At 41.2% G+C, this 14,610-nt stretch overlaps 2 protein-coding genes across 16 annotated transcripts in view; one reads left to right on the forward strand and one right to left on the reverse strand.

Moving 5' to 3' along the window:
* The window catches only part of HHLA2 (HHLA2 member of B7 family), a 52,172-nt gene that overhangs the window by 25,250 nt on the left and 12,312 nt on the right, over positions 1–14,610 (forward strand). The window contains exons 8-10 of one of the 10 annotated variants that reach the window (XR_014957793.1): positions 2,993–6,913; positions 9,002–9,109; positions 11,406–13,363. The exons of 2 other annotated variants lie outside the window; for them this stretch is intronic. The gene's annotated coding sequence lies outside the window, so the exon portion shown is untranslated. Of the gene's footprint in view, positions 1–2,992; positions 13,364–14,610 lie in introns of those variants that run through there. 7 more of the 10 variants (XR_014957796.1, XR_014957798.1, XR_014957790.1 and 4 more) reach the window with 7 other exon arrangements.
* Positions 1–14,610, reverse strand: part of MYH15 (myosin heavy chain 15) — a 67,408-nt gene that overhangs the window by 12,432 nt on the left and 40,366 nt on the right. For all 6 annotated transcript variants that reach the window (XM_085589075.1, XM_085589078.1, XM_085589085.1 and 3 more), the window contains exons 18-32: positions 13,654–13,786; positions 11,425–11,492; positions 10,394–10,481; positions 10,047–10,164; positions 9,701–9,824; positions 8,895–9,031; positions 8,262–8,517; positions 7,581–7,823; positions 6,793–6,969; positions 6,137–6,282; positions 5,464–5,554; positions 3,846–4,235; positions 2,759–2,885; positions 1,485–1,603; positions 807–1,003 (exon numbers count right to left, since the gene is read on the reverse strand). In XM_085589075.1, coding sequence (XP_085445201.1) covers positions 807–1,003; positions 1,485–1,603; positions 2,759–2,885; positions 3,846–4,235; positions 5,464–5,554; positions 6,137–6,282; positions 6,793–6,969; positions 7,581–7,823; positions 8,262–8,517; positions 8,895–9,031; positions 9,701–9,824; positions 10,047–10,164; positions 10,394–10,481; positions 11,425–11,492; positions 13,654–13,786 — 2,414 coding nt within the window. The remainder of the gene's footprint in view (positions 1–806; positions 1,004–1,484; positions 1,604–2,758; positions 2,886–3,845; positions 4,236–5,463; positions 5,555–6,136; positions 6,283–6,792; positions 6,970–7,580; positions 7,824–8,261; positions 8,518–8,894; positions 9,032–9,700; positions 9,825–10,046; positions 10,165–10,393; positions 10,482–11,424; positions 11,493–13,653; positions 13,787–14,610) is intronic.

The following is a 14,610-nucleotide window of genomic DNA, read 5'->3' on the forward strand; positions in this document are numbered from 1 at the left end:
GCATGTTTGAAATTGAACTTCTGAACTCTCAGGCATCAGCTAGCTACTTACTAGCTGCAACCAGTATGGGCTGGTTGTAAATTTTTTATAAGACCTGCTCTAAATGACAGTGTCCTTTTCCTCCAGTTAAGAGATATGAGACAAGCAGCAGCTAGGAAGCTGGTCATGCCCTGGGCTTTTGTTCATAGACTATTTAGATTGGCAAAACAGGGAGTCCTGGCAAGAAGAGGTGCTGGAAAGAAAGGACAGCCTAGAAAGAGGATTGTGGAGATATTACATTAAGAAAATATGCTGAAAGTGTGGTAAGATCCTGCAGATCACAGATGTGCAGAGGCAGAAGTTGGAGATGTTCAGAGACCTTGCCCAGGAACCTGAGCTTGTAACTGGGAGCAGCTGTACAGTGTGAACCAACATGAGTTTCTGCCCTGCTTTCCCAGGGCAGCCATCATCTCCCAGTGGGAAAGGGAAGTCAAGACCAAGGAAAAATAGTACTGGGCTGGGGCAAAGTAAGAGAATGTGATGTAATTAAGCAGGACTATCTAATTTTGTTAGTTCTCAAATAAACCCCCGTATCTGCAACCACTGCTCCAGAGACAGGCACGCAGCAGAAACATTGATCTGCCCAAGCAATAAGAAGAACAGAAGTCCTTCTGTTCTTCTTATTGCTTGGGCAGATCAATATTTCTGCCCCAAATTACAGCATTGTGTCAGAGGGACTTTCCAGCTAGGGAAGTTTATAACCCTTAGCACACAAAAAGACCTGGTGAGCACAGCTCTGCCAGTCAAGTGAAGCCCACGTAACTCACTTGGCATCTTCCAGCTCCTCAGTTCTCTGAATGGCATCAGTCTCATACTTTGTTCTCCACTGGGCCACCTCTGCATTGCCCTTGGAGAGAGCCCTCTGCAGCTCTGCCTTGGCTTCCTGCTCCTCCTCGTACTGCTCCCGCAGGAGATCACAGTCGTGCCTGGCTGCTTGCAGCGCGTGAGCCAGGGCATTTTTGGACTGCAGGGACAGAAAGGCCACAATACTGCAAGGTTACCTACAGCAAAACCAAAACAAACAGCCCCTAGAAATTCAAATGGAAGCTTAAGCTTCTTTTTTCCTTTTTGCCTCTGTCTTTGACAGTCCAGGTCAAGTGAGGTGAAAATTGAAGTCATCCCTAACTGGTGACACGAGGAGGAAGCTATCAAGACTGAGGTTAATTTAACAATTTTGGAGAAACAACCCAAAATTTTAAGATGTAAGATCTGAAATTTTGGCTATCCTGCAGGGTGTTTCATTTAGTATTTATGATTTATTTAGCCGGTGATTTTTCCCAAAATCTTCTCTTGTGACTTGCCTCAGTCAGGGGCAAGAATTTATATCAGCACAATTAGTAGGAATCATTGTCATGCCTACGTCTCATTTTAGCTTTTATCTAGGCTACAATTGAACATGAACACTTTTCACCATTCCAAAGAATGGGACACAGATGAAGAATTACCTTGGTTTCCTCTTCAAGCTGTCTCTTAAGTTCTTCAATCTGTTGAGTAAAGGATGTTTTTCCCCGGGACAGCTGACTTATCAGTGACTCCTTCTCTTCAAGTTGTCTAGTAAACTCACCTGCCACAATATTTGACAAATAAGCAAACAAAAAAAAAAAAACAGCAAGATGATGAAATGACAAAGTTGCAGTCAAAAATCATAGTTCCACCTGTCCAATTCTGCTGAGGGAAAGAACTCACAGTGATTGTGATTGACCTGTTGTGAAACTTCTTCCAAAGTTGTAACCATCAGATACTTCATCAGGATAGTTTTTCTTAGATTTTCTTTTTTTTTTTTTTTTTTTTTTTGGGTGAATTTAATGACTTGAGCTTTCTTGTTTGGTCATTTGGGGTCTTTTTATATTGCCAATAGCTTGATTTATTAATTTTACTTCAGTTTTTGGATCAGACTAAACTGATGCTTACTTTCATGGGCAGTTGTAGCTGGTTTCACTTTTTTTCACTATTTTATATTGCTTTTCCACAGAATTCTTTTCAGGGGGCAGCAAAGCACCCTGGGAACTTTGCAATGACCAGCATACAGGACAGATGAATTAGGAAATATAAGGAAAACTTTTGTTTCTTATGCCAAACTTCATTGGGCACAGGAACTGTGCCACTGCAGGGTGAAAATCACAGTCTTACAGGAGACACAGAAGTTACAACTAACAGTAAATAAAAAATATGTCTTTAAAAACACACAGAACAGTGGTATCTGATGAGAAAGCAGAAATTAAATAATACTGCTCTGGCCAGAAAGGTAGCAAGAAGTTAGAGGATATGTTGTATTTAGAGGATACGTGAACATCTTCTAGGGTGCAATGCTCAAGGTCAGCCTGAGGAAGGTGGGATGCACACAGCCCCAATTCCTTTTTCCCTCCAGTATTTCTAGATGCACATATCCTTGTTCCTGAAACAACAGGCACCTAGGCAGCCCAGCCCATCCTGGGTTCTGAGCTGGCACATCCGTTTTGGCTCATGAGATGATATCACTGCATGCTGATAAATATGGGTATGGGTTTGTTTTAAAAGCCAGTCCAAGGCAAGGTGTCCCCACCAAGGTTATAAGCATACTGAAGTCAGAAATGTCAAAAGACACAAATCTATTGCTCCATTCAGCAACTCCAACCCTGCCACCTTCAGAGCAGATGCACTGCAGAACACATCTCGCTGATGCAGTGCAGAGGTGCCCCTGAAAAATTCCTGGGAAACACTGGGCAGAACATGCACATACCATTCTCACTCTGGAGTTTAGTCTTCTGAGTCGTGAGGTCATTCATGAGGCGAGTCATTTCCTCCAGTTTTGTTTTTGTCTCGTTCAGATGGTCTTCGTAAGTGCGACAAAGCTTCTCTGCATTGGCCTAATGGGAATCAGGAAAAAAGACAAAGCAAGTTGTAAGCTCCAGATAAACATTTGAAAGCTCTAGCCTTCAAAATGTATCATTTTTTTTGTGTGTTTGTCTTTCAGAGGAATGGCAGATAGCAAAGACACAAGTTATCACAGCAGTAAAGCAGGGAAGAGCAGCCCCATGTCCATGATCCCAGGATATGGGACTCCCCCATCAGACCACCTTCCCTGTTTGTTTTCCCTGAACTCTGTTCTGGATATAAGCAACAGTGTAAAAAGGCTCTGCAAGAGCTTCAGCAGCAGTCAGTGCCTAAGAAGTGCAGGCATAGCCACTTCATAATTGCTAGATGGGAAAATCACCTCCAATGAAAATTGCTCTACTGATTCTGCTTTAATTGCTATTTATTATAAATTGGGTTTGATGACAGCTTTCTAACTCTGAGAATACTGACATTTCTTTTCCTCACTTGCACTGAAAGAAATCTATTTTGAGTGCTCTGAAAGCTACTGAGATTATCTACTCAGGAAACAAAATCCACAATTCAGCTGTAGGAAGTGAAAATACAGCGTGATCATGCAAGCCTTTGCTTTACACTCCGTGCTAACATGGATCAAAACTGTGAACCAAGGATCTGAAAGGACTCTGCTTAGGGTGAGAGATATCCTGAATGGGATGGCATCACGCCAGCTGTCACCAGCCAGGAGGAGCCCAATGTACTTGACACGTTTTTGTGCCCTGAGATACGTGGATAAACAATATGCCTGGGACTAAGGATGCACCCTGTGTTCAGACAAGCCATCTTAATTGCTGTCCCATCTCTAGAGAAGAAGGGTTGCACCACCAGCTGGGTAAGGGAGACATGGTACAAGACACCACCTTCTAGAGCACTTCAGAAGGTGTCCTGAGAAACCTTCAGACCAGCCTTAGCTGCCCATGACTTTTGGAGGGTTTGGGAAGCCTCGGGACCCTTACCTTTCCCTTGACCATCTGCTCCATGTTGGACGACAGATCATCCACTTCCATCTTCAGCTCGCTTTTCTCCTTCTCCAGCTTCTGCTTGACCCTCTGCAGGTTGTCCAGCTGCTCGCCCATCTCGGCCACGCTGTCCGCGTGCTTCTTCCTCAGCGTGGCGGCCGTGGCCTCGTAGTGCAGCGTGGCCTCCTCCAGGTCCCGCCGCAGCTTCAGGAACTCGGCCTCGCGCTTCTTGTTCATCTCCAGCTGGGCGGCCGTGGCTCCCCCCGCCTCCTCCAGCCGCTCGCTCAGCTCCTCCAGCTCCCGGGCCAGATCCGATCTCTGCTTTTCCACCTTGGCTCGAGCGGCTCTTTCTGCTTCCAGCTCCTCTTCTAGCTCCTCGATCCGAGCCTGCCAGAGAAACACGGACACTTTTGGGTCATTGTTACAATGATTCCCGTCAGAAGACCATGAGGCACCTTACAAACTGCTAAACCCTCCGCCAGCCCACATTTTACCTCGCTGCAGAAGCTCAGCAGTTAATGGATTTGCCCATTTGTGCCTGTAAATCAGATCCTGAGCTACAGTAATGATGGTGAGTCAGAGAGTCACATCTTGCTTGCAAGTTCTAATTCAAGACATATAGGTCCAGTGTGTTATGGACAGGCTTACAAGGAAAACTTTAAAGTAACAAAAAAGATTGGCATCTCCTCCCTGGTTCCACTCCCCTTTTAGGTATGCACAACATGATTAAGTTCTAATACAACTAATCACCTTACTTTGTACCCGCAACATCCAACCCTGCACCACACACTGTTATACACATTTCCAATTATAACTTGTTACTTGTATAAACAACATCCCTTTTTATACATTCATTGTTAACAACATTCCCCAAAAGTTTAAATTTTATTTTTTTTAGTTCATAACACAGTGTATTGAACTTATGTTCACAGGTTTGACATTCAGCTGAAATACATGTGAGGAGTCACATGCTAATAGGAGTTACAGCAACAAATTCTCATTTTAAGACTTCCACGACTGGAATAATTTCTCTCTAGGAGCATTAAGACAGGTTTAAGCAGTGTATAGAACTGCCTGGATAATTAATATTTTTTGGAAACAGTCTTTCTTATTAAAAGATTCTTTTCACCAATCTGCACTTTACATCCAAGTTATACAAATATTCTTTATTAACAAAAAATGTGGAGCTGTTGTTTTTGGGTCCAGATATTGTGTTTGGACTGTGTTGAATTTCCTTGGCCTTTTCATTTCTGTTGAAAATTTCCTGTTTGTTTTAACCTTTTGTCTACATTACAAATCCATGCTTATCACTGCTGAACCCCTCTCCACTAACTACCCTCACTTCCATGGTTTGGAACAATATTATTTACTTAAAACGCCAGAGCCTTTCTGTCTTGCCACTAGCATCCTGTGGTCATCTGTCCTGCTGCTGGGAGGAAACATTATAGAGCAGCCATCCTGAGGGAAAAAAGGGATCTGCTGGGAAGCTACGGAGATGTAGCACTTTGTGTCTCAAAGAGGAGCTGCAGCTAGCCATGAAAAGTTTCTGCAAGGTCTTTCAGTGAGGCACAAAGAGAAACTTGTCCTAAGATATACAATAAAAAAGCAAGCTGACCTGAAGCTCCTTGATCTTCTTCTGCAGCTGCATCACTATAGCTTGTTCATCTTCTATCTTGGAATTCAGCTGGCTCATTTCAAATTCTTTCCTGGCACAGAAAGGAAGATCCTACTGTGACAATTTGCCTTGAAACATCAAGTTAGGATTTTTAAATTTTTAAAGAGTTGTACAATAAAACTTCTAACATATCTAAAAATGAAAACAATTCAAATGTATTGCAATTTGCATGAAAACACATTTTCCTCTGAGCAGCAGTTTCCAAGTCAAGCCTCTGCATGCATTTGTGCAATTATATTTTTGCTTCTTTGTGTCATACAAAAGCAACGCTATTTTCAGACTCAATGGAAAAACATATTTAACAGTCAGGTCTCCTAACAATACTACCACAGTTAGTTAGGATTAACAACTTTATAGAATTTCTTCAGCTTTCTCCTCTAAGCAATGGAATCAGTAAGTTTCTGGGTTGTTTTTTTAATGTAGGAAAGTTTAATGAATTCTAATGTTTCAGGTGTCTTGTACATAAGAGTTATTTTGCCTCCCTCCTTGGCTATACATTTTCATAATGGAATTTTCTTTCAGCCACCATCAGAGCAGGATGACACACCTGAAGGCTCTTAAATGACACTTTAACTGTGCTGCTTTATTTGGTACAACAGAATCAACTTCTTACTTTTTCAGCTTTTCTTCCATCTGCAGTTTATCATTTTCCAAGTCCATGACACTCTCTTGGGTCAGCTTCAAATCCCCTTCCAATTTGCGTTTTGCCCTTTCTAGATCCATCCTCACTTTCTTCTCTTGTTCCAGTGATCCCTCGAGCTTTAGGAGCAAAGTCACTTAATAAATATATTGAACACAGGTGGTTTACAACAGTCAGATGTAGGCAGTGCCCAGTCCTGTGCTGAGTTCTAGTGAGCTATGAAGCAGAGGCACTTAAGCACAAGCATCCTAGTTTACAGGGTTTATTTTCCAGCAGCCCGTGGGCAAATGGGCTATGGAATTAGAATAAAAGGGTTAGTCCATGCTTTACATTTGTGCAAGCATTACAGTTCCCTTAGTGGCAAAATTCTGTTTGACTTCATGTCAACTACACTGCAAGTGTGAGTTGGGAGGATTTTCCCTTGTTATTGCAAACCTTTGAAAGGCTGAACACAAATAAATATTTTGTGGTGTTCCTGTAATTATACCTTTTACAGACAGTACAAGGAGTACATGTCTAAAAGGAGAGGAATATTTTTCAAAGTTTTGCAACCTTTCAGGCTCATGGAAGGTCCACTGTAAGTGGTGGTCAAATGAGTCTTGTGAAACATAAAGGAAGAGCCAGCTTACATCATCCACTTGCTGTTCCAGTTTCACTTTAGCTTTGCTCAGTGTGTTGACCTTGTCCTCTTCTGCTTGTAGGTCATCTAGAACTTGCTGATGAGATTCCTGCAAGGACTTTTTCTCCTTAGTAAGTTTGCTGATATTCTCATCAAGTGTTGCCATTTCTTCTGTCAGATTTTTGACCTGTGTGAGAAAGGAAGATGTGTTTGTAAGACTTTGAAGGAAGCGATTATCATAACATGTCTCAAATGATTATCTGGTCTGAAATTGTAAGCAGGAAAACTAGACAAAGAAAGGGATCTCCCCTTCCAGCACCTCATGGTTTTTTGAGTTAAATTGTCATCAAGGGAATCTGCCAGTTTTTGATGTGGGGGTAATACATTTTTTCAAACATACTAAATTCTTTTCAGAGTCACTCCCATTGGTGGACTCCAGCATCTGAATCCCTCTGGGAGGCGTAGGAGATGAGCTTTTTACATTTGTAGGCTTTAAGGAGGAGATCTGGAGGAATTCATGGTTACAGCAGAAGATTGTTTACTTAAAAATGCCACAAATAAGTACAATTCTTTAGCTGAATCACAGTAAGACTCACTTAAAAAAAAAAAAAAAAAAAGGAAACTTAGGCTTAGAGGTATTTATTTTCACCTCATAAAGTCAAATTAGTGTATCTACTGACCCTTCAGGGTGGCCTGTGTTAACAAAGAGTGTAAAACCATCAGAAGACCAGTAGCACTTCATATAAAGGTAATCCATGCCAAACCTCTTTTGAATACACGGTGAAGTTCTGAATGTACCTTGTTTTCAGTAGCATGTTTCTCTTTCTCTACTTTTGCAAGTGTTATTTCAAGATCATCAATATCCTTCTTGAGCTCGGAGCACTCATCTTCCAATTTTCTCTTCTTAGAAGTCAGCTCAGAATTCATCTCTTCCTCATCCTCAACCCTCTCTGTCAGCTCTTTGACTTTGGCCTCCAGCTGAATCTTTGATTTAATCAACAAGTCGCAACGTTCCTCGGCATCTGCCAGGGTGTCTTGCTCCTGGTGTGGCACAAGGGAGAGGACAGCAATGACTGCCTGGCCTTTTTTCTCCCTCACTTGTCCCCTAGCCTGTAACTGGTCAGGGAGCCTGATACAAAGCAACAAAGCACAAGGAAAATTTCCTACTCTCGATTTCAGAAGACAAGTCATTAAAAAGCAGAATGAGATAGTGGTGAGCATACGTGGATGGCCACATATGAGACTACTTGCATGTGTTACTGCTGTGAACATTGCCTTAAACAGAATCTGTTAAGATTTGCATTGTTAGCCCACCTAGTTATATGCCAAAACATGAGAACTTCTATCCACTCCAAATTTTGGCAAGGCTCTGACAAGATCAACAGCTTATTTTTATTAAATTCCACTAACACTCTAGTCTGTGAACCTTTGAGTTTCAAAGAACATCTAATAAGTGTAGAAATCTATGCGTCTACTTACAGCTTGGAGCTGGAGGAGCAAATCATTTTTTTCCTGAACTAAAGAGACTTGCTTTTCCTCAAGTTCCTTTCTCCGGGCTTCAGATTTTTCCAGAGCCTCCTTCAGTTTCAGGAATTCTTCCTTCATATTGGCCATCTCCTTTTCAGTTTCTGCAGTCTTCAGGAGAGGCTTGATCTTAAAGAAAAGCTTCATCCAAGGCCAGTTCTTGACAGCCATAAAGGCACGGATGTTCCACTGAATTACAAGAAGGGCGTCCCTGGTTTAAGAGAAAACAAACAAAACTCCCTAAATCTTAGCCTGAATTGAAAAAGTGAGGGGTTTTGTTTTCATTCTCAGTCAGTTTAATAGTTTTTTTCTGAGCAATATTAGGAACCTTTACTAATTTCCAAGTGATACAAGAAACTTCCTCCAGATCTCTTTATTTTCAGAGACACAAAAAATTTCCAAATCTCATTTTCACCAAAGCTGCAGGCAACTAATATACAGTTGCTATTATTTTTATCACACATACACTTAAAGATTTTAATTTAGGGTTATCTGTAGCCTTAGGGACTGCAATTAATGGCTCTATTCAACTTATAATTAAATGGTAATTACTATTATCTGCTAAGATTTAAGAGGGTGCCTCCATACCTGCGCTCCACTATCTTCTGAAACTCAATCCGCATCAATCTGCCACGCGCTCTTGCCTGGATCATCGTTAAGATTTTAGCAAGTCTTTCATCCCTCATTTCTTCTAGATGGCCCAAGAGACCAGCCTTGAAGAACACCTGGAACATGCACAGATGTCAGTTCACCAACAAAGAAGGACTTAGAGCTACAATGACCTTGCTGAGATGGTTCACCCCGTATCCTTATTGACACGTTATAACCTAGGGGAGTAGAGAGGGCCAAATACTACTTGCCTAAGGGACTTCATTGTACAGTTCCAGAGTTGTTTTAAAACTGGGTTTCATCTCCCCAATTTTGAATAGGCCAAGCTACTTTATCACCACAATACCTTTCAGCTGTGGCAGGGTTCCAAGTAGGTTAGTTGAACCACAACTCCTGACTCCCAGAAATCCCTGCTAATGGGATCATGTGAGAATTCCACACGGCCTCATCTCAAAAGATGTAGCTGATCTTGTGGTCCATCTGTGTTTGAATGTACCTATATTATACTAAATAAGCTGTTGTTTTGCTGGGGGGGCATGGAGCATCAGCTGGTGCTGTGTCTGCCTGTAGAGTTCCTCTAATAAAAACTCTGTGGGAGCTTGAGCTAGAGAGTTGAATTTTCTCTAGCACAGCTTAGAACATTTGCTGCTATTTTGCTGGTTTCTTCGATTATTAAATCTCCATTAAACACCACCACCAAAAATCACTACGTCCTATTCTGCAAATTAAATACCAGATCTATCACTTTTCTCTTTACATGAGCAATGAAAGTCTCTTCCAGTTACCTTGGTGTGTCCAAAACGATATTGGGTATGGTCAACATCTAAAGATGCCATCAGTTTTTCAGCAGCTTTTCTGCTATCCACAAACTTATCCTCTGGGATTGCTCCTGGATTCAGGATGCGGTACCTGTTAAAAACAAATGAAAAATGTGTAAAATTGGCTTAGATTCCACTTTAGGGTTTTTTTTTCCTCTTCCCCCAAAAACTTAAAAAACCCAAACCAAAACACCCAGGGTAGTCTGCTTTGTATCTACACAGACACAAGGAAGAGCAGAATTCTGCCTTCCATGCCAGGCAAGCTGGAAGGTAGATTTGAATGGAAGAGGAAACAATCCTAGCTGTGCATTACCTTTGTTTGAAGTCAGCATAAAGCACCCTGTTTGGGAAACCCTTCCTGCAAATGCGGATGCCTTCCAGGACACCGTTACAGCGGAGCTGATGCAAAACAAGGAATGCATCCATTTCGCCTGCAGGGGGAAAACAAGGCTACATTAAAAGGAGTTTCTCCACAGGGCTTCATCTTCATTTCTTCAAGGAAATTGCCAAATGTGAGATTTCATCTCCTGAGAGAATAACGTGATTGGATAAGGTAAAAAGCACAGACAGTATTTAAGTACAATCTGGTGACTCAGAAGTAAATAATAAAATGACAGAGTTAAACATTCTAAAAGTCTAAGACTGTTGTCTTTTTCATACCTGGAGTTTTTGATTCATTTGGGATAATGCATCGCACAAAGTGAGGGGCTGTAGATTTCAGGTTAGTCATCAGCTTATTTAAATTTTCCTAGAACAGACACATTAAAAACATGATTAGCTTTAGTGGCTTAGCGGAATTCCAATCATTATTTCTTTGGTTTGCTGGTTATTAATTTAATAAGCTCATTTTTCTAAACTGCAAGTTCCTCATATGCCAGTCAGGACAACAAACAACCCGAGCTGGGTACTAACAGCTGCTCATGTGCTGGAAAGTGGGCTTCTATCTGTGGCTTATTAATTATTGTCTGAGTGCTCTTCCAGCCACCTTTATGCCTCTCTAGCTGGTAAGATATAAATCTCCATTTCCTGTAATTTCCCTTCATGGGGAGTATCTCCAAACAAGAAAAAATAGCATGACTTGTGGGTAACTACATCCTTCCCAACCTGAGGTTTATCTAATTACAGCTTTTTTGATGTTATCCATAGAAATTATAGTAATGGTTAAAAAAAAGGTAATTAGCCCCATTTTTCCTCAGGCATGATCCTAATGACAGCTTCCACCCCGAGCACATGCCAGTCCCAGAAGAAGGGAATAACTGAGGAAAAAAGAACCTTTATGCCACTTCATCCAACAACTTTTGTTTTCCATGTCTGCTCTAACCCCAGGATCCAATTACAAGCAGTAATCAGATAGGGACTTGCAAATTACTTGTAATCAGTTCCTGTTCCAAAGACAAGCATGAAGCTGTAAGCAACAAAATAAGTGATACAGGTTGTCGGCTCCATTTTGTGAAACTTTCTCAAACACAGTAAAAAAAAAATAACATTGTCCTGACTGCTCCAAGATGATGAAATGGAGCAACCCCTGGCATGCAATTTTAATAGCAGTGTATTTCCATAGCCAAGGTCAATAACCATGTCCACAAGTCAAATTTCAATCTTGGAATTTTTTCCTGTCCATTACAGCCCTTAACATTCTTCTTCAATGCATTGTCTTAACTCAAACTGCCAGATGTGGAGAGGCAGCAAACCTTGTGCAATGAGGACACAGTTTGGAAAGAAGCACCTTTCTTGCGTTTCTTTTCTCCACCCTGGTCACCTAAGGAGGAAAAAAGAAGCATAAAACAATCTGTATCTCAGTAAGGGGTGCAGGCAGAGTGTGGAAAATAGACCATTTTAATAGTGCTCCTCTATTTGACTAAAAGGCTCTGATTGCTCAAATTTTATACAAGACAGTCTGAAAATCATGTATGATACATCACACATTTGCAGCTCTCTGTCCATAGTTAGGAATTTTGTCAAAGACCACTGTAAACTTTCTGGATTGCATTTGCATTTCAGATCTATACTGCGTCATTTCTTATGCAGAAAAGCCCATAAATATGAATATGGCAGAAAAAAACTTTTAACAAAAGTAATTTGTAGTTCATTAAAAGCTCCATAGGGTGAGATGATGTAGAAAAAGAAAAACTTAAAGAAAAATAATGCTTACAGAAAATTTGTACTGCACATTGTACTGTATAGAAACTGATTCTCTGCTATGCAGACACTGAACTTGTGCAAATAAGATTTGTCTAGAATAGAGGGAAATAAATATTTTAAAATTAGATAATTTGCATCCCCTGAATTTTGCTTAAAGCTTTGGAGTCAAAATCACTCAGATCCTCCCAAGGAATGCTAGTTTCTGACAAGACCTTTACAAAGTTTCACAGGTTCCTGACATGACCCAAAAATGTACAGTAGCTGCTGCAGCTTAAGCAGTGGGCCATTAGATCATTCCCAGGAGATCTGTCATTGTGTCACCTGTCAACATAAAAGGAAAAGTGAAGAGTGAAATGTGCTTGATGCAATTATCCACAGCCTTTTCACCCTCAGAAGGTGATACTGCTGAGGGTGGAAAAGGCTAATCTGGACTGACTGTTCCTTTCTCCAGGACACCAAAGAAAAGCAAGGTAATATTTGGATAGACAGGAATAGCCACAGGCAAATAGGCAGTTAGTGACTTGCAAGGATTTGCAAGATATACATTAGTATAATGTACATTGTCAAATTAAAAAAAAAAAATCCAGCAGCAAGTAAAAAGGAATATATATTGGCAAAGCCTTCTTGCTGCGACCAATGTAGGATGGTGTTCCAGTACCTTCTGTGTGAGCTTGACACTAATCCAATAAAATATTTCAAAACTCTCCCTTAAACTTGGTATTTCTTATTTATTTCAAGCAAGGAATACTACAGCATGAGAAACCAGAGCTGTTCTTTTCCATTGGCATTTATGACACAATCTTTTGTGCAGCACTTGGCTGCATGTCTGAGCACTTGCATACTCAGATTCCCACTGGATTATTCACACCACAGCTTTCCTTGCCACAGTTGCTCAGAGGAACTATACTTTCAACCTAGCTGAGTTAATGGTCTCCTTCCTTGTCCTGGCTTGTAAGATAAGCATGTATTCTATTGCCATCTGTTGGAGGTGGGGCAGTTTTCTTATCTCTTCCAAGAACAATGTCTCCCTCCAGGGAGATATCTTCTGTTAATGGACCATTGAATACTCACTGTGTGACTGGTAAAGTTACATCAGCCCATTGTGAGATGTTCTACCCAGAGGGAGGAGCCAAGCACCCCTACCTGCATAAAATCAGCATTTTTTGGGACACCAGGGCAGCCCTTTGCTGGATTCCCAGAGGAGCAGCTTCTTCTCTGCTGAATTCCCAGAAGAAGACCAGGTCCAACTTCTACCAGACCTTCAGAGAAAACTCCACCCTTCTAGAGATCACCACTCCAGGAGCATTTCATCTGCCACTCCAGGAGGAGCAGCCACCATTTGACTGGACTACTACCAACACCCTGACTCCTCAGGGTGCCAGGTTTCTGACTACATCACTAGTTTTGTTTGTACTAGTTACATTTTTTTATTATTATTTTTTTAATTTCGTTTTTCTCCTAGTAAAGAACTGTTATTCCCATTCCCAAGTCTTTGCCTGAGAGCCTTTTTTAAAATTGTGGTAATTCAGAGGGAGGGGGTTTACCTTTTCCATTTCACAGGAGGCTCCTGCCTTCCTTCACAGACTCCTGTCTTTTCAAAGCAAGACATTCCTATAACTGGCAAACTCCTACAGCTGCTGTGCACATTCAAATAATTAGTCACTGCCCCATCTAGCATTGAGGAATTGCAGTTGAGAGAGTTGCTGAGTTTCTGAAATTCATTCCCAAGCACGCATCCCAAACCCCAGAGGAAGCCCACGTGAGCTGGTTCTGCTTACCACTGTCAGCACCAATGTAGCTTTCAAACAAGCTTGCCAGGAGTTTGTTGGATGATTTCTGGAAAATTCCTACTACGGTTTCATTCAGCGGGTCCTTGTTCTTCTCAAGCCACCCAATGATGTTGTAGGGAACCTACAGCAAGGCATGGAAAACAAACCTGAGGTTGCCAATGTTCCCCTTCAGAGCAGTTCTTTGCAGTTCAGCTTGCAGCCAATGAGTTTTTGTGAAGAGCTGTGCCCAGAGCAGTACCAGCTGCCCTGGTTTTCATCACTTCCCCTCCAGTTCTCTGCTTCCTAATTCCCAGACCTCTCTTCCTAATAATTACCAAGTGAATCCCACACACCCCTTCCAAACTATCTGGTCCCTACATCTTCTCATGGAATCCATGTGGTTATCTTTAGAAATACCATGTGGCATTGGTGTCCCAGGAACCTTATTAAAAAGTACTCTAGTATAAAATGACACAAGTAATAATTTAACTTCAAAATAGCATGCTACACTGGAATAATTTGGGTTTTCTAATAGTCTTAATGATTAAAACTAACTCCAGGACTTCGCTGCAGCTCTGTTTAGTGGGACAATATGTTCTATTATCAGTACCATAAGGGAATAGAAATTCTAATTTTCTCTGCTGAATGCATTAAGAACTGCAGATAAGCACCAAGATCAGCATTATTTCTTTTAATAATTACAAAATTATCTTAATGCTCAATTATAATTTGAAATTAACAGCATCAGGTAAATTCCTGCTTTGCTATGCTGAGACTTCTTATGAATTGTAATTTGATTTAAAAATTCCTGTGACCCTCTCAAATTATTTCTGCCTATCTGGTCTGAAAACTGAACTTCAAAACTGGACAAGTTTTGGCTCAGGTATCACAGTACTGGATTATGTTCTTGTTCACCTCATCACCAGTGAAACTGTAAACTGAATCACCACATCAAAGCTAACCACA

The sequence above is a fragment of the Lonchura striata genome, chromosome 1 (genome assembly GCF_050655825.1).
Source record: "Lonchura striata isolate lonStrDom1 chromosome 1, ASM5065582v1, whole genome shotgun sequence".
NCBI lineage: Eukaryota > Metazoa > Chordata > Aves > Passeriformes > Estrildidae > Lonchura > Lonchura striata.